The sequence below is a fragment of the Amblyomma mixtum genome, chromosome 1 (genome assembly GCF_055824585.1).
Source record: "Amblyomma mixtum isolate Tamu chromosome 1, ASM5582458v1, whole genome shotgun sequence".
NCBI lineage: Eukaryota > Metazoa > Arthropoda > Arachnida > Ixodida > Ixodidae > Amblyomma > Amblyomma mixtum.
Genome location: NC_143012.1, coordinates 203,099,554 through 203,120,681, shown reverse-complemented (window position 1 = coordinate 203,120,681; position 21,128 = coordinate 203,099,554). Strand labels below are relative to the sequence as shown.

Sequence of the window (21,128 nt, the reverse complement as noted above, 5' to 3'; positions counted from 1 at the left end):
TTGTTTTTGGACAGGCGGACGCCCGTTCGAAAGGGACTAGCCCCACTTTTTTTCTTTTTGTCGCAACCTGTTCTCATCAGTTCCTCTGTTGTCGCGTCGCAGTAAATTTTAGTAATCGTGTCATGTGCATATAAATTTATTTACTCCAGCGTGCCGAGGCAGCCGAGTGTCGATGGTGGCGAAATGCAAAACAAGCCCATGTGCTGCGCGAGAGGCAACGCACGTTAAACGGCCCGCGTTCAACAACACTCGGCCCGCGTTCAACGTCTCTGTTGTCCACTTGTAAAGCGTTCGCTCGCTCACCTGCGTGAGTTTTGCCGTCCTCTTGATGAGCGCATTTGTACTCCAACTGCCCCCGCACTCGACGCGAAGCGCTTCAAGAACATTTAAAGCCACCTGCTTCGCCTGCTTGGGGAAACAGCGCACTGTCGGTGTAGAGCACACAGGAGACACAACAGACTCGACCGACGCCATGTTGGAAAGTGGCGACGCATCACTACCTCGCAGCAGGCCTCCGCAGAGCTGTGTCCGTACGGGCTTTGTCTGGCTAATTCACCAGTGATTGAAACACTCCCTACCATTTAAATATACCTGTCCAAATCATGTTTTTAGTTGCAATGCTTATTGCTTTGATTAATAGCTAAACCTGTTCTTTTTTGCATATATTATGTATTCGCCCCTCCTGCTTGGGCCTACTGTAGGCCTGCAGTATGTTCTAAATAAAATAAAAATAAATAAAAATAGTCATACACTCCTCAAATATTCGAGGGACTATTTTCTGCGTTTCTGCAGCCCTGATTGGATGAGAGCTCTACCTTCCGTAGTGCTGGAAACATCTTGTGAGACGAAGTATAGATGCGCCTTTATTCATGCTCGAACCTTGAGCCTTCGTGGCGGAGTGGTAGCGTCTCCGCTTGAAATGCCAAAGGCTCTGGTTCGATTCCCACCCTCGGCGCAGTTTGTTTTTAAGCAGTGACGCCGAAAGGCGGACAAATCTGCCGACGCGTCTGTCGACACGGCTGCCGACAGCGTCTGCTAACGACAGTATGAGGCATTAAAGGTTTTCGCCTTAATATCCAGAAATTCTAAATGCTGCCCTACCGACGCCCACTCATTATTGACGAGTCTGCTGCTTCCTCGGGCTCTTACGCTGGCAATCAAACATGTGCCGCAGCGCAGGACTTACCAGAAACCGCGTGGAGGCTGTTTTCAGAACACGAATGAAACGTGTTTACCTTAAAGAAAAGCAAGAAAAACTTGCGCTTCCCTCAATGATCTTCCAGCGTTGTATTTCTGCAACCATTCCTGTAATGTTACGTTAGCTTCTCGTTTAGTTCGTGTTGCTTTTGAGGCGTATTATGCGTATTGCGTATGTTGCGAAGTCACAGAAAACTCGGTGCGCATTCAGAGGGCAGGAAAAAAGGAGATAGCGCTCATAGTTATTAAAGTTATTTTCCCTAATTCGTAATTACGAAATTAAACGTCTTTATTTTGCAATCGCAATCCTGACCACTGTGTTTGTTGGAGACAATTTCAGCTTATAGGATATATTATAGGCAGATATTATTTATTTATTTATTTGTACCTCAAAGGCCCCATTAAAAGGGTATTACATGAGGGGGTGGAATATTCAGCAGTACATTTCTTCGATGGGTGATTTGAATGATGATGAGTTGGTCAGATCCACGATGGCGTTTGGCAGGTCAATCCAGTCCCTTGCTGTACGAACGAAAAATGATAACAGATGCGCAGAAGTGCGGGCAAGAGGAGGATAGACGGCCTTCTCGTGGTTTGCGCGATTGGAGATACGATGTGCGGGGCTGATAATAGATTTAAGCAATGGATGATAATAGAACTTATGAAACAGACACAATCTGGAAATTTTTCGGCGGTTCGCTAAGGTTGTGAAATGAGCATTGCGTTTTAGTTCAGTTACACTTACATGATAATAATAGGCTGAGAAAATGAAAATCGCTGAGCGGTTTTGCACAGATTCGAGAGTAGTGGAAAGGTTATTTTGATGAGGGTCGCAGATCGCGCATGCATATTGTAGTTTGGGACGAATAAGTGTTAAATAAGCAAGGGATTTTACTGATGAGGGTGCCAGTCGCAGGGTTCGTCGAAAATAACCAAAGACGCGATTTGCCTCGTTACTAACCTGAGATATATGAAAAGACCAATTTAGATCAGGTGTCAAATGGATGCCTAAATATTTATAAGTTGATACTGAAGAGATTTCTGCATTCCCGATTAGATATCTTAAAGATGGTTGTGAATGACGTCGGTGGAATGATAGTAGAGGTGTTTTTTTCACATTTAAGGACATTAGCCGTGTATTACACCAGGTTAGTACGTGCTGAATGTCAGACTGAAGAAGCATAATGGCAAAATGTGAACTCTGTAGTTAGGATCAACCTGTTTAACCATTACTGTGTAATAAATGCAATAATAGCAAAGATAATCCTGGTAATAATGGTATTCACATTTCGGCAAATCTCTGAGAAAGCCGTGAATACTACGTGCTTATTTTGTGTCTGCTGACACTAATCAACCCTGTTGTGCCAAAAGCGGCTGCGCATCCAAAAGCAAACAAAGTTCCTCCATCTGGCCGCCTCCTGAAGACAAAAAGAATGCTATCGACTCCATCGCGATTCATCTTCCTTCAAAGGCGGGTTCCGAAGACACACCGAAGCGTGAAACGCTGGATAGGTAGCGCGACTGCAGCAACCGAGCCCGGACGGTGATACCAAGCACCTCAACAAAGTCCTTTCCGGCCACCGTTCAGGACTTGGTGGATACGTGAGCAGCCGCGAAGAGTAATATATGAAGGGTACAGCATAATTCAGTCATAACTGACGGTAAGAAACGAAGGTTACCGAGTAACCTGCACAATGTTCGCAGGGGAGGGCAAAATACAGGGTACAGCACAACATGTAAAATTTATACGGTACGCCGTACCTCTCAGAAAAGACGGTGCGCAAATTTTTAAAAGCGTGCGCCTCTAGTAAGGGTTACCAGACTTAGGGTGCAGGGGGAGGGTGTCGATCCCAAGAGAAGGTACACTAGTAGGGGACAGCAGAGAGTCAAGGGGCGGATGTGATAAGGAACTTTGCAGGGGTAAGGCAGCCAAACATGGCGTAGAAAAGGGTTTAGCGGCCTAATTGGTGAGCTCTTTGTCTAGCCCTAGATTTGCAGGCAGATAGATGATGGTGATGATAGGACAGCATAAAACACCAAGTAGGCTAAATGCACAAATAAATGTTACAAGTTTGTTTTTCGTCCTTAGCTATCATCATGAGCTCCTTCCAAACTTTGTCGCTGGAACCAGCGAGCGCAGTTCACTCGGTAGTAAGAAAACAAAAGCCCGACAGTGACATGTGTACGGCCTACGAACGGCCGCAAGCTTAGCCTGAGCACGGCGAGAGAGCCCAATGGCTTTCGTATACGCCAGAACCCACGTGGTGATCTTATACACGGCTTTGATGTAAACGCCCCGCTTATGAGTTCATTTTCGTTGTTTATTACCGCCGCAAACGCTACGTGGCTGGTGAGCTTTATTTTCATAACAATTATCTGTATCCTCCGAGTCCACAGTTCTGACGCAGCTGTGATGCTGTGATCTGTGATCAGTAATCATGATGATGCAGCTGACGTGTTTGTTCTCAGTGAAGACACGTAAACTGTTTTCTGTTTCTGCATACCCAGTTGTACCGGAGACGTTCAACTGCAGTAGCAACCAGACGGTGCCGGGGGAGCGCGTCTGCGACTTCGTCGCGGACTGCGAGAATGGCGCTGACGAGCATAACTGCGGGGAGTGTGATTTCAACGAGAGCATGTGCGGCTGGGTGACCAACAAGGTCGTTGTCCCGACATTATGGCACCGTGCGACCATAGGGAACGTCCCCATTGCTGCACCCACGGGGGCCGATAACCGGCGCATTGGTATGTTTCGCAAAGAGCATCCTCAGGAAATTGAATGGCTAAAAGTTCTTCGCAAAAGGAGACGGCCCAATATCTTGACATTTTAGATTCTGTTGAAGAAATTCATATCAGTTAAAACAAATCAAAAGAGAAGTATAGGTGTACCGTTTAATTGCACATATCATGCTCTAAACTACAAGAAGTTGGCTTAGTTTGCGTATTTTCGGAAAATGATTGTTAAGAATCCGTTGCCTACCGCAGAAGTGTATCTAGGCAGAGGATAGGTATTGACATGCCCTGTCGTGCGCATAAAATAAAAAAAAATCATGAAGGACACTGTTTTGCTGCAGTATACAATGCTTATAACGCGAGAAAAAAATCAAATAAATTTCGACTTTGAATTTTAGAATTCAGCATTTTGAGTGTTTTCTGAAGCATTGTAATGGCAATGCTTGCGTCAATGCCGATGCGGGTCCTTGTGTTCTTGTTTTTAATAAATCGGAAATATATCCATTCCTACGAAAACGGTTGCAGTCAGTGCCGGAAAACGCCGTGTGCTCAACAGCGTGCCACAAAAAAAAATAACTAAGTGGTCAATCCATCTACTTTGTTTCGCATATAAAGAAAGATTGTAAACTTACGTTTTATTTTTCGGGAGTACTCGATTTCAAAAAAAAAAAAGAATGCACCTGCAAAAGAAGTGCCCAGAAAGTGCGCTTGCGACGTTTAGATTTGACAAAGTGCACTTATAGGGAGTGACACTTTCCGTAAGTGCACATAAGTTGCCCTCTTGACAGCGGTATAACAGATATAGTTTCACCAAGAGGAACACACGGACCCTCGAGTGAGGTGCTTTTAAATTTAGTGCAAATACTGCATTCTGCAATACTCCTGTCAACGCGGCCGTGATAGTAGCTCAGAGTTTGTCGTTGTTGTTGCCCTGAGTAAACATGGCACATAACCACGCGAGGGAATTGGCCGAAGTATGGTGGTGAGTTGAAGCCAAGCAACAGGCCCGCGTACTTTCCTCGCCCTTCCTTCTTTCTCAGCAACGCCGCCTGCTCGCGTCACCAGAGACGGGCTCAGCGTGCTACGTTGCTATTACCATAGTGTCGCCTAAAAGGCGTGAGCTCGAATCCCATGGGATTTATTGGTACATCTATACCATGATACCCAGAGGAAGGTATAGGTTTGAGTCTATACTCAAACCTTTAACTTACTTCTGGCATCGTGGTATGGATTGACCAACAAGCGGACAAAAATCTGCGGACAAAAAGAGGTGAAAATGTATCCGTTAAATGTAATCTCGCATAAGAACTTGCTACAACCAGCCGCGTACGTGATATGGCACAAAACTAAGATACCTTCATAATAATATCTTGTGTCTGATTCTGCATCACAACATCGGCACAAGCGCGTGGTATCCACCTCCGATCGTTGGGGCACAACAGATCTCGCAGAGTTGCGGCAAAAATAATCCTTTTTACGTCCATAATTCTTAGTAGTAGAGCGCCGTGAAATCTACGTCTTGCATCTGTAAGCTCCACCAGGCCAAATATTTCAAAGGTTGTTGATGCCTAAGTGTTACATTTCTAGGTAAGTTGGAACACAATCAATGCTTTACTTATTACGTATTTTTTTTTCGTTTTCAGGAAACTACGCACTCTTCTACACCAACTACACGTTCGTGGAAAACATGACCTCATTTGCCCTAGTTGTGCCAAGAATACGAAACACTGGAAATCTGTGCACTCTGAGGTTCTGGTATTACTACGTAAGAAGAGGTAATGAAACAACCGAAAAATCGTTTCGACAATGCATGGGGCTTGCAGGCAATTTTTTTCATCGAACGCACCATTCATCGAGAACGTCTGAATTGGTGTTTACTGCTTATCTTTAATTCTGATATTAGGTATAACCCACTCAAATCTTTGATAGCGTAAATTCGCTTGGCTTTGCATTGAACTGATAAATGTAGAACAGTGCTCCTAGAATACTTCTTATAGAAAATGAACACTGCGAGATTCAAGGCATCACATGCATGGACGTTTTTCTCTCGCTTTTGCTAGCGCATCGTGACAGTGAAATGATCGCCTTTAGTATTTCAAAAAGATAGCAGGACTAAATGATTCGTATAGCTTTTGCAGCTCAACTCTTCTGCCCTGCAACTAAAAGATTGAGTTGCTAATTACTAGACCTTCAGTAAGCGACTATATTAAGACTATGAAAGACATCTGGTTCTTGGAAAAATAAAAATCTATCCTTCCATGCTCGTCTAACCCGACAATCGCTGCAGCGGGATCTTCTGTTCTGCGCTTGCGCGATTCCTGGAGAACATCTTTGAGACGTCCATGGTAGAGAGAGGGTGTGGTAGATGGTCCTTTGCGATCACAAAATGAACAAGGGAGGGGAAAACCTCAGGTTGCTTGAGCCAACGTTTCGACAAGAGGACTTGTCTTCGTCTGGGCAAAGCTTTCATCATTGGCAGGGATTAAATAGGGCCTTCGCTCCGAGGAGGAAGGCCCCGGGGGTGGGGAAGGAAAGTGGTGTGAGAGGGGATGTGTGTCAGGAAGGGGAGGGAGGTGAATCTTGATTCGTTAAGCTGCAATAGTGGAAAAACTTATATCCACGTGGTGTGTAATGAACAAAGGCTTTGAAGGGGCTGCGACGGGGGGTTGGCGCTGGATGCACCTGAAAAACTCAGATAAGAGGATTAGTCAGCGTGGTACAGGGAAATGAGAACAAGGCAAACAAAATAGGCTGACCCTGGAAGGAGAAAGAAAAGGGGGGGGGGGCATTTCCAAGGAAGGAAAAGGCAGGGGGGGGGGGGGGGGGGGAAGCGGGGGGAATGCCTCGAGTTCAGAGAAAGCCAAAAGGTGGGGGCGGAGGGGGTAACAGGAATGTCATGGTTTCCGAGAACTGGTAGTAGGGGATTAGGAAAAAAAAAAGGTGAGTCAAAGGGAGAGGGTGAGAAGGCCGGAAATGTGGTGGAAGATATGACGTGGGAAGGGTGCAAAGAGCGATAGTATACTCACAAGTACTTGTATTTGGACAGGGACAAGCCCTTGTCCCTGTCTACCTCCACGCCCGCGCCCCCCAACCCGCCCCTGTGTCCTCCTGAAAAATAATATACTTATGCGAGGTTCTAGGAAATGGTCTGAGCACGTGCAAGACATTTGTTAATTTAAAATTATGCTAACCCTGGAATGTACCTGAGAGATTCCAGGTTTCCTCTAGACATGTTAATCCCTGTTGGTTGCAGTGTTTTAAATTGGTGGATTAGGAATGCTTCTCTGTATTTTCTGTCCCTAGTCGATTTGAAGCCTGACTGAAGAATGAACAATTTGAGTTCGTCGAATTTGTGATGGCGTTGATTAAAATGGGTCGACACTGCCTTCTGTTCATTCCGTGTTGTGTCAGCCCGGTGCCCGTTTAATCTGGTACTCATTGTTTGCCCGGTTTCTCCGATATATTGTTTCTGGCAGAAGGAGCACTGGAGCATGTAGATAATATTGGACGATGCGCAGTCAAAACTAGTTTTTATATCGAAACTGAAATCGCTTGCCGTACTTTTAACCGTAGCGTCCCTTTGTAAATGTTTGCATGTCTTGCATCTAGGTCGAGAGCATGAAGTTACTGTCGGTGGTGGTTTCTTACCGAGCCTAGCATGCACCAGGATGTCCTTCAGGTTTGTGTTGCGTCTGTATGTTACCCTTGGTGCGTTGGGAAATATTTTCTTGAGACGGTCGTTACCAGTTAAAATGGGGTGGTATTTCCGGAGGATATTGTTTATGTTTGGAAGCGCGTTTGAGTATTTCGTTATAAGTGCAGGAGGTCGTTGACTGTTAGCTTTTGTTCGTTTTTTAAGAACTACATCTCGTTTCAAAGTGGTTGCTCGTTGGAACGCATTATTGAGGGTTGTCTGTGGATGGTTTCTGGTGATTAGTGTGTTTTTTAGAGAGTGTAGGTGTTTCATGTAGTCGTCGTCGTCGCTACATATTCTTCTTAGTCTCGTTGCCTGTCCTACGAATATACCTTGTTTGCAGTGTCTTGGATGATGGCTAGTGAAATCTAAGTATTCTTGTCGGTCAGTGGGCTTCCTGTAAAGTGTGGTTTTGAGCTTGCTATTTTCTAAACGGACAGTGGTGTCAAGGAAATTGACTTGCGTTTTCGAGGAGTTGAAGGTGATTTAATGCTGGAGTGACATGAATTGAAATGTGTGACGAATGTCTTCAGGGTCTCAGCCCCATGCTCCCATATCATGAAAATGTCGTCTATGTAACGCAGGTATATAAGTGGTTTCTTTACAAATGAGTTTAGAAGTTTAGATTCTAGTAGCCCCATAAAAATGTTCGCGTAAGTGGGTGCGAAGGGAGTGCCCATGCTTTCTCTGAATTCGAGCCATCCCCCCCCCCCCCCCCCCCCGCTTTTCTTTCTCCTTCCAGGGTCAGCCTATTTTTTTTGCCTTGTTCTCATTTCCCTGTACCACGCTGAGTAATCCTCTTATCTGAGTTTTTCAGGTCCATCCAGCGCCAACCCCCCGTCGCAGCCCCTTAAAAGCCTTTGTTCATTACACACCCCGTGGATATAAGTTTTTCCAATATTGCAGCTTAACGAATCATGATTCTCCTCCCTCCCCTTCCTGACACACATCCCCTCTCACACCACTTTCCTTCTCCACCCCCGGGGCCTTCCTCCTCGGAGCGAAGGCTCTATTTAATCCCTGCCAATGATGAACGCTTTGCCCACACGAAGACAAGTCCCCTTGTCGAAACGTTGGCTCAAGCAACCTGAGGTTTTCCCCTCCCTTGTTCATTTTGTGATCTTTGAGAAGTGTAAGAGAACAAGGGAAAAGTACTAACACATTAACTAAATTGACTAACGCATTTCTAATATTGGCGGGGCGAAGTTCTTGAGCGCTGTTTTTAAAAGCATAATACAGAGGCCAGAATGCCCTTTCTTGTGATCAACTTTTTTTTTACGAAACACTAACAGTACGCCTTTGATTTATCGTTTTACTCTCGTTTGTATTGGCTTTTGGCTGCATTCTGAGATGCTTTTCAGCCAAAAGCAGCGGTTGAACCCCTGACACAAAATCTAGTAGTTTTTCTTTTCTTAACCAGCTATTGCCAGCACACCTGTAATTTCACATTCCCTTCAGAAGGTGCGTTACCTTCCTTCTCGGCTACATTCCGAGATGTTTTGGAGCCGCATTCGCCGTTTAAAAGTGCAAAACTGCAAGTGATGCGGCGAGTCCGTGCTCAGCACAGAAGATTGCGCACGCCCGCGTATGTACAGTGCTTGACTGTAGCTGTCTTCCTTTCTTTTGTTATCCTGTCCTTTTGTCCTCGTCGACATCTTTCATGTCGTTCTTGTCATCTCCAGGTGTTGAGATGTTGCAGTACTCATTTATCTAATCCAACAGAGAGATCGTAGACATGCATTATTCGGCAGTAGCGCCAGTTATCCGCTAGTGGCCGTGCTATTATGGAAGGCTTGAGGATATCCTAACCGCTACCCGTTTAAAGCACGAAACTATTTCCACATATGGAATACGACGTCGCGGACCTTTCTTTCCAGAAGAGGCCAGAGCCAAATTTGGAGCGAAAAAATCGATGCACTTTCTTCCGGTCGTTCAGAGGACCCACAAAGAACTAGAAGAAAAATTGGTTTTGCGACTGAAACAATTCTCGCATTTTGGGCGCCTGTCTTCACACTGCATGCCATTAAAAAAAATAGCTGAAAATTTAGCGCGGCTAGGCTAAATGTGTATTATGTGCGCTTACAAACACTTCGCTTTTCATTTCCCTTTTGGTTAGAGGGTCGGTTTTCGAGGTCAAGCGGGCTTCAAACATTCAAACAAAGAGCGGCGAAATCGGACATCAGCTCCGCCTTAAAGGTGCACTGAAGAGGATTCTGAACGTGTCTTTTTGCCGCGGGAACTCGATCTACACGTTCCTAGCATTCTTAGAAACTGCAACTGCCCTGTATGGCCGATTTCCCTAATTAAATCGAATTAACGCCCGGCTCCCGCCCCTTTTCTTTGAATTCTCCCTCGTACGATGGGCGGAGTCGACCAACGCGTGAAGTTCCTTTCAGCCAGCTCCGTGGAGGCTTTGCTTTCGCTTTATTTTGTTTTTTAGGTTTCCATGAATAAATAGTTTCATTCGCAGATAATATAGCCGCAAAATAAGTCCGCAGAAATAAAAATACGCGCGGAATATTTGCTACTACGGACTACTACGTATCACTCCGCCGATGGCAGAGCGGCAAGCCGCCACGGGACTGGGTGAAAGGCGCTCCACGCGTTGGTGGACCCCGCCCACCGTACGAGGGAGAATTAAAAAAAAAGGGCGGGAGCCAGATGTTAATTGTATTTAATTTGGGAAATCGGCCATACAGGGCAATAAGTCGCAGTTTCTAAGAATGCTAGGAACGTGTAAATCGAGTTCCCGCGGCAAAAAGACAAGTTCAGATTCCTCTTCAGTGCACCTTTAAGTGCATGAAGCGGCAGCTTTAGTGGGTTTATGTGCAATTGTTCATTATTGACCTAATATTCACATATCGCTGGGAGTCATCGTGTTCTCCTGGCACAGTGCTTCAACGGTTCAGCGATGCACTACTTCCCTTCGATGGCCGCTGCTGCCACCGGTGCGGTTTGTGAGACCCAGGTTGCTATTCGCGGGCAACCTCAAGGTCACGGAGAGACTTCAAACAGACAAACAACAAAGAAATGTGAGATTGGAGTTTTAGGGCTAGAGTACTCAAAAAAGAAAAGCAGCACCTCATGGTAAAAGTCGCAAAAATATGCAAACTGAAACCGGTGGAAACGCAGCTGAAGTGAGGAAGGAATTAGGGAGCACGCCATGCATATAAACTGTCATGTGCGTTTTTCGTTGGCAAAAATTACACTCCCCGATGACCGATGTCAGTCTTACTTTAAGTATTTCCTATCTTTCAAGGGGCTTAAGGAAGTTGATATTTGTCCTTTACACGGGACAACATCGTAAGTACTGACCTTGTAAATTTTTTTTTGCTCCATAACTATTTCGTCTACATATTTCAATTTTCTCTCTTGCCTTTCATAGTTGAGGCACGAGCAGCATTGCTACAGGGTGCTACAAGGCTGCCACAAAAATCGGTAGATGGTGGCCGAGGCTATAGGTGCATAATGTAACATGAGGCCTGCTCTTCGTGACGTAAACTGCGGATTTCGCATTAATGCTCGTTCGCGAAGCGCTGTGTGTAACGATTATGGCTGCCACATATGCAATGCACATTCAATAGAGCACTCATACCCACATTTGCCTCTCTGCGTCAGATGTGATAGCTCTATTTTATATTTCTCCGTTCCGTTGGAAGGTTGTAGAGCACTGCTATATGTGTTATAAGCCGCAGCTGGAAGAATAATGCTCTTTTAGTCAAAAAGGTTTAGATTATTGATAAGTATGTATACAGGAAATGTGAAATATGTATATACATCGCCTGGTTTGCTTTTCTTTAAAGCTGTGGAGTGTGCTTTCGTTGCGTCGTCATCGCCTCTAAATTATCAAAGGTTTGGGAAACTCCTATCTTCATTACTTTTAACTGATGAAGTCCATGGGTGGTAGAGAGCACCACTACGGGGCTTAGAAGATATACCTAAGGCTGCACCTTTTTGACGAAGGCAGGTCTTACGTTAGCATACATCGCGCGTTTCAGCGGGGTCTTTTCAATTTTTTTTAAATATAGCTTTGTTGAAATAGAAAAACTTTTCAGGTCGATGCTGTCAACGCGATCACTTCCTGAAGGTATCGTTATCGGTGTATGCAGGTCCGCCAGATGCAACGATGATGATAGTGATGCAGCTCGGCAGTGCCCTGAACATGATACTTATCTGGCAATCCGAACCCTGGATGGAAGATGGACAACTGGTCTGGAAAGAAGCTGTCGTGCACATCGGGCGATACCACGGAAGCCTTTCCGTATGTGGCGCGTCGCATGGATGTTTTCTGCTAAAAGTGATCAGCATGGCCTTCGGCAACTCCTCCTCGAATTCAATGCCAGCCAGAGAGATGTGTTTCCACAAAATCAATTTCTCACCTACTCTGCTGTCTTCCTTTCTTTTAATTACAATCCTTCGAGGCTGCTTCGTGACGTGCATTGAGAATCGTAGGGCGTCCGTGACTATGGCAACATTCGGCGAAAAGCCGGGAATTTCTCTTCCGTATTTATTAGCGAGACGGCAGTTTGTACAAGAACACTCACCAGCTACGCAATATTGCCACAATTAAAGTCACAGAGCCGTCTAAAGGACTTTCATTTTGCGTTGATTAATGCGACCGGCATTGAAATGTGGGAGGGGTTGGCTTGGGAAACGACGCGAAGCCATGCGCTTTTTGCCTCCAGAGTGTAAGGAAGAGCGATTAACCGAATATTAGTGTACTAGTCTCGTTTTAGCCACCATTTCTTTCTTGTCATGATGCCTTGCACTGCTCAACCTCAATATTTTTTTCGAGGTATTATTGTAGAACTTTTGCCAGAGGGTAAGCGCAGTGTAGGAATGGAGTCAGTGAGTCTTTATAAGCCATAGAAGCCTTGATATGATCAAAATTTTCATGTGTCTTAAACAGGTACGCTCCTTAGATGTTCAGAGACGCGAAGAGAGAACATTCAGACGTAACGTTTTAGATATATTGAGGTTCTCTCTGGTGTGCACGTGGTGCGTCTGTGGGGTTCTAAAATCGAAGCAGCTTGCGCAAAATGCCATCACTGTACACATTTGTTGAACTGTGTACACTTTGGCTTGTTGGTGCATAATATGAAGAAATATGTGGCGCTACCAAGATACGGACAGATGACACGCACACGCGCACGCAGGCATGCGCACGCACGCACGCACGCACGCACGCACACACACGCACGCACAACGCTATGTGTGTGTGTGCGTCTGTGTGTGTAAGAACTCTCAACGTTGAGGTCACTGGAGCTGACCAGATTCCTGACGTTCCTATGCGGTGTCATGCCCTGATCTCGTTACATGATGTGTTTCTCCGAAGCTCGATGTAGAAGACGCCACGGAGGAAGCTATAAGTCATACAGTAAAAGCTTAACTATAAAGCCTGTGCAGATACTTCCTGCGTTCACATGACAGTGCGGTTTCCACTGCTCCATTATGCTGAATACATGCGTTCCAAGCAACGTAGCTGCACATTATTGATAAGACGTGTCTATGGGGTGCTACCAATAAGACTTTGGTACGAGTATTAGAACATCCAACCTTTCGCGATATGCTGATGACTCAGAACTTAGTAATAGTCTGGGTCATATGTTTCAATAGTAATGGTCATATGTTTGAGTCTGTTGTAATTGTTCTGTCGCCGAATCTGTGGTACTGGAATCCTCAGCGAGTAGTCTTATCAACTAAGATACCACATTGGGGAAGTTGCAGTACAGATGAGCAAGACGACGGGACTCAGAACGTCTCTTGAGGGACGTATCATTCTGCTGACGAAATAGTGTTTGTAACCAAGACTTTCTACATATTGTTATCGAAAGATTAAGGCACATTTGAATAATTTTAGCTCATTAGGCTTGCCTCGTCTTTGTTTATGCCGTGTTTTTGATGTCGTGAGGTGTTAGAGGTTTTACGGAGTTGTAAAAATGCAGTATATGAGCCAGGTAACATTCTAAGGTTTTGAATGATTAATGAGGCGAAATAAGTTGTAGTTCGATTAGTGCGACACTTAAGAAAGCAACCATGGTGAGGCACAAGGAAAAAAAATATTCAGCAAAGTCACCCAACTAAAATAGCCGATATGTTTAGGCCTGTAGCAAGATGGTAATGTTGTGAAATCGTAAATAGCTGATCAAGCACTTGATAACCCCTAACCTGAACACTGTGGCCTATCTCTTCCAATCGTTCAGTGCACTCACACAGTGGACGCAAACTGGACAGCATGAAACTTGTAGAACACTGTGTTAGATGAGCGAGCTTGAGGCACAGGTTTCAGTAGCCGCGTTGATGGCTGATGAGCGCGTGATAGTAACATGTTTGATGAATCTGCATAAAACATCTCGAAGCCGTTTATTTGCACACACAACGTGGCTACCTAATCTTGTCCTTTGCGAAAATCGCATCCAACGAGCCTCCGGATTGCCTGGGACATGGGCATCAATCTCTTTAAATGCCGCTTGCATTGGAGACGCACTATTTGCGTGCCAAAGGATCCACTTGTTTAGTCACCATCTAAATGATGATGGTATGTAGAGCACGCACCTCGTACGCTTGCTAAATGACTCCCGGAATTTTTCTCGTTAAAAGTGAACTAAATTTTTTAGGTGCGGTTCTTCTACGCCAATGGTTATGTTTTAGAAAAGCCAACAAACTTGATTTCAGAAAACACCTTTAAATTAAGTTCGCTCTGACGCCTCTCCTTTTTTCAAAGACCTTGGTGTGGTTCCGAGCTGCACATGCTACCGAAAGCCGGTAGCATGTGCATTTGTGACGACAATTTATTCAGCTGTACTAAGAAATGCGTAAGCAGCCGTATGTAAAAAAAAGTTTACCAAAGCAGTGCGTACATCTCTTTGTACCGTTAGTAAACTAAACCATAAGGGAGCAATTCTTATTTTGCAGCTTGCCTTCGCTGGCATTCCGTTTAATCAGGGCTCTTCGGCGTTTACTCTAGACCTCGTCCGATTCCAATCATGTGCGCGAACAGGTAAGATATATTCCTATATGTTTTGGAAATTGGTTTTAATTGGCAGTGTCCTACGTAACTGGGTGGGCATATGAGGTTTAATGCAGGTGCACAGGGGTTATCAGAGACAGCAGAGCCTAATATAATTTCCTGTACGAACCAGCAGTCTCCTCTGTATTAGAGAATCCGCCTCGCATGCTGAAGGTGCAGGCTTCGATTCCTAGTGGGTACCCACCGATATTGTATGGGTGCGAAATTTATGCGGTGTGAAATGCTCTGAAAAAGGGTGTCGTGGCCTACGACAGGGCGTTAAAGTGTTGGAGTTGCAAATTAGCCAGGTGCTTCGAAGGAGACGCAGTGCCGCAGGGTACCCACCGATTTCCTATGGGTGCAAACTTTATGCGGTGTGAAATGCTCTGAATAAGGGAATCGTGGCCTACGACAGGGCGTTAAAGTGTTGGAGTTGCAAATTAGCCAGGTGCTTCGAACGAGACGCAGTGCCGCAGGGTACCCACTGATTTCCGGTGGGTGCGATCTTTATGCGGTGTGAAATGCTCTGAAAAAGGGTGTTGTGGCCTACGACAGGGCGTTAAAGTGTTGGAGCTGCAAATTAGCTAGGTGCTTCGAACGAGACGCAGTGCCGGAGGGTAGCCACCGAGATCTTATGGGTGCAAACTTTATGCGGTGTGAAATGCTCTGGAAAAGGGTGTCGTGGCCTACGACAGGGCGTTAAAGTGTTGGAGTTGCAAATTAGCCAGGCGCTTCGAACGAGACGCAGTGCCGCAGGGTACCCACCGATTTCCTATAGGTGCGAACTTTATGCGGTGTGAAATGCTCTGAAAAAGGGTGTCGTGGCCTACGACAGGGCGTTTAAAGTGTTGGAGTTGCAAATTAGCTAGGTGCTTCGAACGAGACGCAGTGCCGCAGGGTACCCACCGATATCCTATGTGTGCAAACTTTATGCGGTGCGAAATCTTCTAGAAAGAGTGTCGTGGCCTACGACAGGACGTTAAAGTGTTGGAGTTCAAAATTAACCAGGTGCTGTAAAATTCGAATGAGACGCAGTGCCGCAGGGTGCCCATGTGCTTCTAATCGGTTCAGGCATTCTGCCGGCGCCTTGCTCGGCTGTGTACTCGGCAGGGATGGAATGTATGGAAAAAGGTTGTTTGGCTTACCCGCCCTTGGCGTGTCGTTGACACGTCGAAGCTTGAAATTCCCCATGTGCTGTAAAACTCAACCGAGAGCATGGATTAGGCTGCAATTTTGTTTCTCGCCGCTCAGAATCGTTTGCACTTGCGACGGTGGGGGGGTGATGTAAGGTCAGCGGTCGTGAGTAGTTTGGTGTCACCGTATGATCGTAAGTAGCAGAGCCCCTGTGGTATGTCTTGGATAGTGAGGAGGTCCACGTGAATTGGGGACTAAGCGGGAAGGCGCAGCGGCTTGCGTTAGGTTCTCGTGCTAATTTCGCTGCCCTTGTTAGAGCTAGAGTGTTTGGTGCATTATGCGACTGCCGTATACCGAACATGGTCCCAGACTAGGGAACTCTCCTAGAATTTGTAAGGGTCTGGCCCTCAAGGTCAGTCCCCACTCTCTCTCATGTAAATAGCCTGAACAAATGTTTTCGACCACCACCACCGAACATAGTTACACTTTCATAGGATTTGGGGTGCTTCATTGCTTGCTCCAGCTCGCTCCCAATCTATGTGCCTGTTTTGTTAAACTTTTTCGCGATGAATCGAGATTAAACTAACGTGGGATCGATGTGATAATCTGTTGACATTCTCCAACGGTGAGAGCTAGTTGGGGAAGCATTCAATTGGTTTACTACGTAGGAGGCAAGAGACAGGAAACCCGGTAATATGTCCTCCCCACGGGAAGGCGCCAGCCATCCAGAAAGACCATACCGGACCATGCTGCCTAGATAGACTAAGACAAGAAAATCTATGGTACATTTATTCTGGATGGAATTGGCAAAAACCATAATGCATTTCTGTTCAGCGCGTATACAACCAGGTACGATCATTGCGTACATTGCGAGCCTTCATTTATCGCACGCTAATTACAACTTCATGCGTCAGCTGGAATACGGTTTCAACATTTTTTCAGTGCAGAAGAGTTCATGATTCTACGCGCGCCCTTTGGCAAATACATAGTAGACCACAGGCACCTCATTAAGTGGCTCAGGAGTCGCTTCCAGTCGCATTAAGAAGGAAAATAAATTTAGTCGTCGGTCTAGGGCAGTACACACTTAGTTGTGGCCAGATAAACCTGCTGGAAGCTTCTTTAAACCCGTCATTTTTTGATGTGAACGTCTGTTGTAGTACGTTATGACATGGTATGGTGCGTCGTGGTACGGTACGTGGCAGGGTGCGGTGCGATGCGGTGCTGGGGGGTGCGTGATTGTATGGTGGGGTATGGTAAGGTATGGTATCGAATCTTATGGTATGATGTGGGGAGTTTGACATCCGAAAGGTCCATTGGGCCGGATCAGTTTAAGCACTAGTGGTTTTTTAACCTGCTGCGACATTGCACCGGACCTGGGTATTCTCAAAATTATTATAAATACTTCCAGTTGGTCGCGGAAAGTGCACGAATGACGACTTTCACTGTAATAATGGTGGATGCGTGCCCAAGTACGCCCGGTGCAACTACATTGACGACTGCGGAGACGGCAGCGACGAGCAAGACTGCGGTGAGTGGGTGAATCTGCTATGGTGAAGGGAGCAACATGCTAATATAATAAAATTATACAATTATTTGTATCCCCATTTCAATTTCACTGCGTTTCTTGCACAGCATTTCAAGTGCATGCCCCGCGATTTTACACCTTCTTTCCCGAATCTGCAAATCGCATAAGCTCGTAACACAGCTAAACATGTGGCGGGACGAGGTTGGGAGGGGGGGGGGGGGGAGGGGAGGTACATCTCATCTTAGCCTGGCTATTGAATGTCTGGCCGGCTCCTCTGTACGCTGTAAATGTAAGCGGCGGTGCTCAGAGTCTTGAAGAGAAGTCATGGAATAAAAGAGCTCTCAGGTAGGTTTTCGCGTTTCACAAGCCAACCGCAGAGCAGCTTGCGTAAGAACACATGCTGATTGCACACTGCAAACCACCGTAGTGCTTTGAAACCTATTCGTATCGGTCAGGTTATGTTGACGGATACGACGAAAATCTGCAGCCAACGCCTGCATTTATACATGAACGTCATTCATTAACCTCTAAGATGCGCGAAGAGTCATTTGTTAAAGCTTTCTTCGTCTAATGATAGATAATCGCAGCATAAAATTATATGCGAAAGGTTAGCGATGCCTTACGTGCATCACATAGAGAGAACCAATTAGCCCTCGAAATCAGCTGCGGTTGGTTTGCGAAGCAATGCTGCCTATTGCGAGGCCATGACTGCTGTTACATGCTGTTATTTTTTCTGGTGTCCTTTAATAGACGACCGCGGACTCGGGTGCAACTTCGAGTCTTCTTTTTGCAACTGGAAGCCCGAGCCTGACACAGAAAACTCAATGAACGTGTGGGCACTGGCTCGCCCCTCTTCATCTTTATGGTTGAGCCCGACGCGAGACCACACAACGGGCACGGCACATGGTATGTACAGACCTCCAACACGTTCATAAAGGCAAGCGCGGGCGCGTCACGGTCGGCAGATACTGACGAAGTTGGTTCAGTGATACGAGTGGCGCTAGCTCCTAATTTTGCTAGTTTGTGCCGACCTTAGCGATGTAGTATATTTCGTGTGGAGGATGAAGTTTTTCGCTGCTGCTCATGTGCCATTAAGCCTGAGGACATCATCATCATCATCTGTGTCCTTGCAAGAAGCCGCGCCGGCACACTTTTAGTGCCAGGCATGCGGTACGGCGCTTTGCTGATAGCCGCCATATTTTCCTCATTTCTTGGCTTCGAAGGCAGCCGAATGCGGTGGTCCCGGGTTCCAACCCCGGACCAGGATGAATTTTTCTTTAACTACAAAGTTTTTGAGAAAGCTGTATAGCTTTCCTCAGTAGCCGTATGGCTGCGCTTGGTTGGATGCCAGTGGGTAATTACTCCCTATTACGAAAATATCTGAACTAACAAAATGAAAACAGAAAAAACACCGATGATTTGAGCTCGCAGAAAAATAAACAGGTGTTAGAAAAGCACGAAGGAAGGTCAAATTTGTATATACAGAGGGAGACAAACTCTAAATTGCCCGTACACTTGATCACCCCGCTGTAGATGCAATTTGTAGCCTTCTACTGACTTAGTGCAGTCAATATATGCTAATCGAGTAATTTCGAAACATGCTAGCTGGAGTTTTCAACTCTTCGGCACTGAAACTATTTCGCGGCTATGAATGCTAGTACAACGCCATAGCCTCATCTTTTTTTTTTTTTTTAAATATAGGTACGAACATATTCAGACATCCCGCGTTCTACGGCTGTTGCTGCGTGCGTTGAAAAGGGATGAGTTGGGAGGAGGGCGCAAGTAGCTCATTTTAGTTTCCCTTTGGTGTGTGGAAATGAGTTCAGGTAGCTTTACCTGTCCCTTTCTCCAAGAACCCGAGGGGTGCAGTCCATACCGCCATCTATACTAAAAACTTACGGAGGTATTAGCTGATGAGCTGAGACATGTTACAAATCTGGTAAGGAATTTTTTTTACCGCATGTGTTTCGCTCGTTCGAAACTGGGCACGGCACCGATTATATTTTCGTCAATGTATCTTATGTGTGTATTGCAGAGTTCGCATATTTTTTAAAAGAATATGAAATGGCACAGGTCTGTTCAGAATTGATTGGTGTTCGGTGGTGTTATGTTTAATGGGGATATCTAAAAGTAAATTTCTGTTAAATTCATAGCAGAAACGCCGTGCCGCCTGCGCACTGTTTCTACATACCGGGTGTTTTTTTTAGAAGGTCCAAAATTTTTAAAAAAAGGTAAATTGCTTTAGATTTATTTTAGCACTGGGGCTATACTGGAGGCTACGGCGGGCGCCAGGCAAGAGGAAAACTGATTTAATTAGTTCGCTGATTAAATAATTATGTTAATTAACTTTTCTAATTTTTGTTTTAGGGTATATGTTGTATTCGCAGAATTGGAGATCGTCCTCTAAACAGTCAAACCGAGAAAAAACAATTTTAATCAAAAATTTTTCACGCACGTTACGAGGAGCGAAAAATTCACCTTGGTAGGCATCTTCACACCGTAACGCAGCGGCGGGAGCGGCTCTGACGTAGTTCACTCCACCCTGCGCTTTGCGTCACGCGACCCGCACTGGCGGCCTGCGCTATCGCTGCTTATCTCGCTTCGCTCCGCGGCCTCACGGAAAGCCGCGCTGGAACAAAAACGCATTGACATAAAGTGCAGGGCGGAGCGAGCTACGTCACAGGCGCTCACAGACGCTGTGTTACAGTGTCAAGCTGCCTACCAGGGTGACTTTTTCTCGCTTCGTTGAGCGCGCGAAGAATTTTTTCATTAACATCTTTTTTCTTGGCTGGACTGTTTGGAAGACGATCTCCAATTCTGCTAATACAACATATCCCCTAAAATAAAAATTATAAAAGTTAATTAACGTATTCAGTTAATCAGCGAACTAATTAAAGTAGTTTGCCTCTTACCTGGTGTCCGCCATAGCCCTCAGTATAGCCCCAGGGTTAAAATAAACCTAAAGGAATTTACCTTTCTTTGAAAATTTTCGACCTTCTAAAAAAAACACCCGGTATATTAACCTTTGTATTTCATAACACTCATCTTGATCTCGCCCTCTTCGTGTAAACAATTGAAGTTATGGTGGTTAAGCACTCTGATTTTATATTTTAATTCGCACCTATGAATCGGTAATAAAGTAAACTAGCAGTCTGCTAAATATTTTGGCGTTCGAATAACTGGTGTCCAAGGATCTCAGAGTACTGACCAGCTATTTTGGAAGCATTGCGACGAGCACTATGTGGGGAAAGATACTGAACGCGAATTTTAACACGTATAGTTTGAGTACAAGACGTTAGGTTTCTATTAAATGTATGCATGAATCTGTTTGACAGTATGCTTTTTTTTACCATATTTGGCCTTGCATTCGTACATTTTAAATTGTCGCATTAACCTAAAATATCAATTCCCGTTCTGAATGATCCTGGGTTGCAGTAAAGATCAGGTTCTTCTTCTTTCCACGCACCAGGGGTGCCCCGCCAGAGACGGTTTGTTCCAACTTGAAGACTTGAAGACACAGGGATAACAAAAAGGCAATAACTGAGGATTTATATACAAATATTTACAGAATATACAAATTAAGGCACTGGAGACATTAGGCAGCAAAAAGGACAAACAACAAAAAGTGGATCTGGCTAACACTAGGGGAGGCCCCTACTCGGCGTTGGCGAAGATGCGTAGCATCTCACCTTAGCGCAGAACCCCGCTTCCGGCTCCGGGGTCCGGTTTTAAAGACCTAAAGGCCCGGCCCACATTTCGTAGCAACCAATCATGTTACACTCCTCACATGATTGGTTTACCGAGAGCATGGCCAGCCCTCCAGCTTCCGTAGGGCA

The 21,128-nt window shown here is 45.5% G+C and overlaps 1 protein-coding gene across 1 annotated transcript in view; it reads left to right on the top strand.

The window, feature by feature from the left end:
* Positions 1–21,128, top strand: part of LOC149370581 (MAM and LDL-receptor class A domain-containing protein 1-like) — a 144,861-nt gene that overhangs the window by 57,817 nt on the left and 65,916 nt on the right. Inside the window, exons 9-10 of the mRNA XM_089578029.1 lie at positions 3,706–3,942; positions 5,574–5,705. Coding sequence (XP_089434155.1) covers positions 3,706–3,942; positions 5,574–5,705 — 369 coding nt within the window. The remainder of the gene's footprint in view (positions 1–3,705; positions 3,943–5,573; positions 5,706–21,128) is intronic.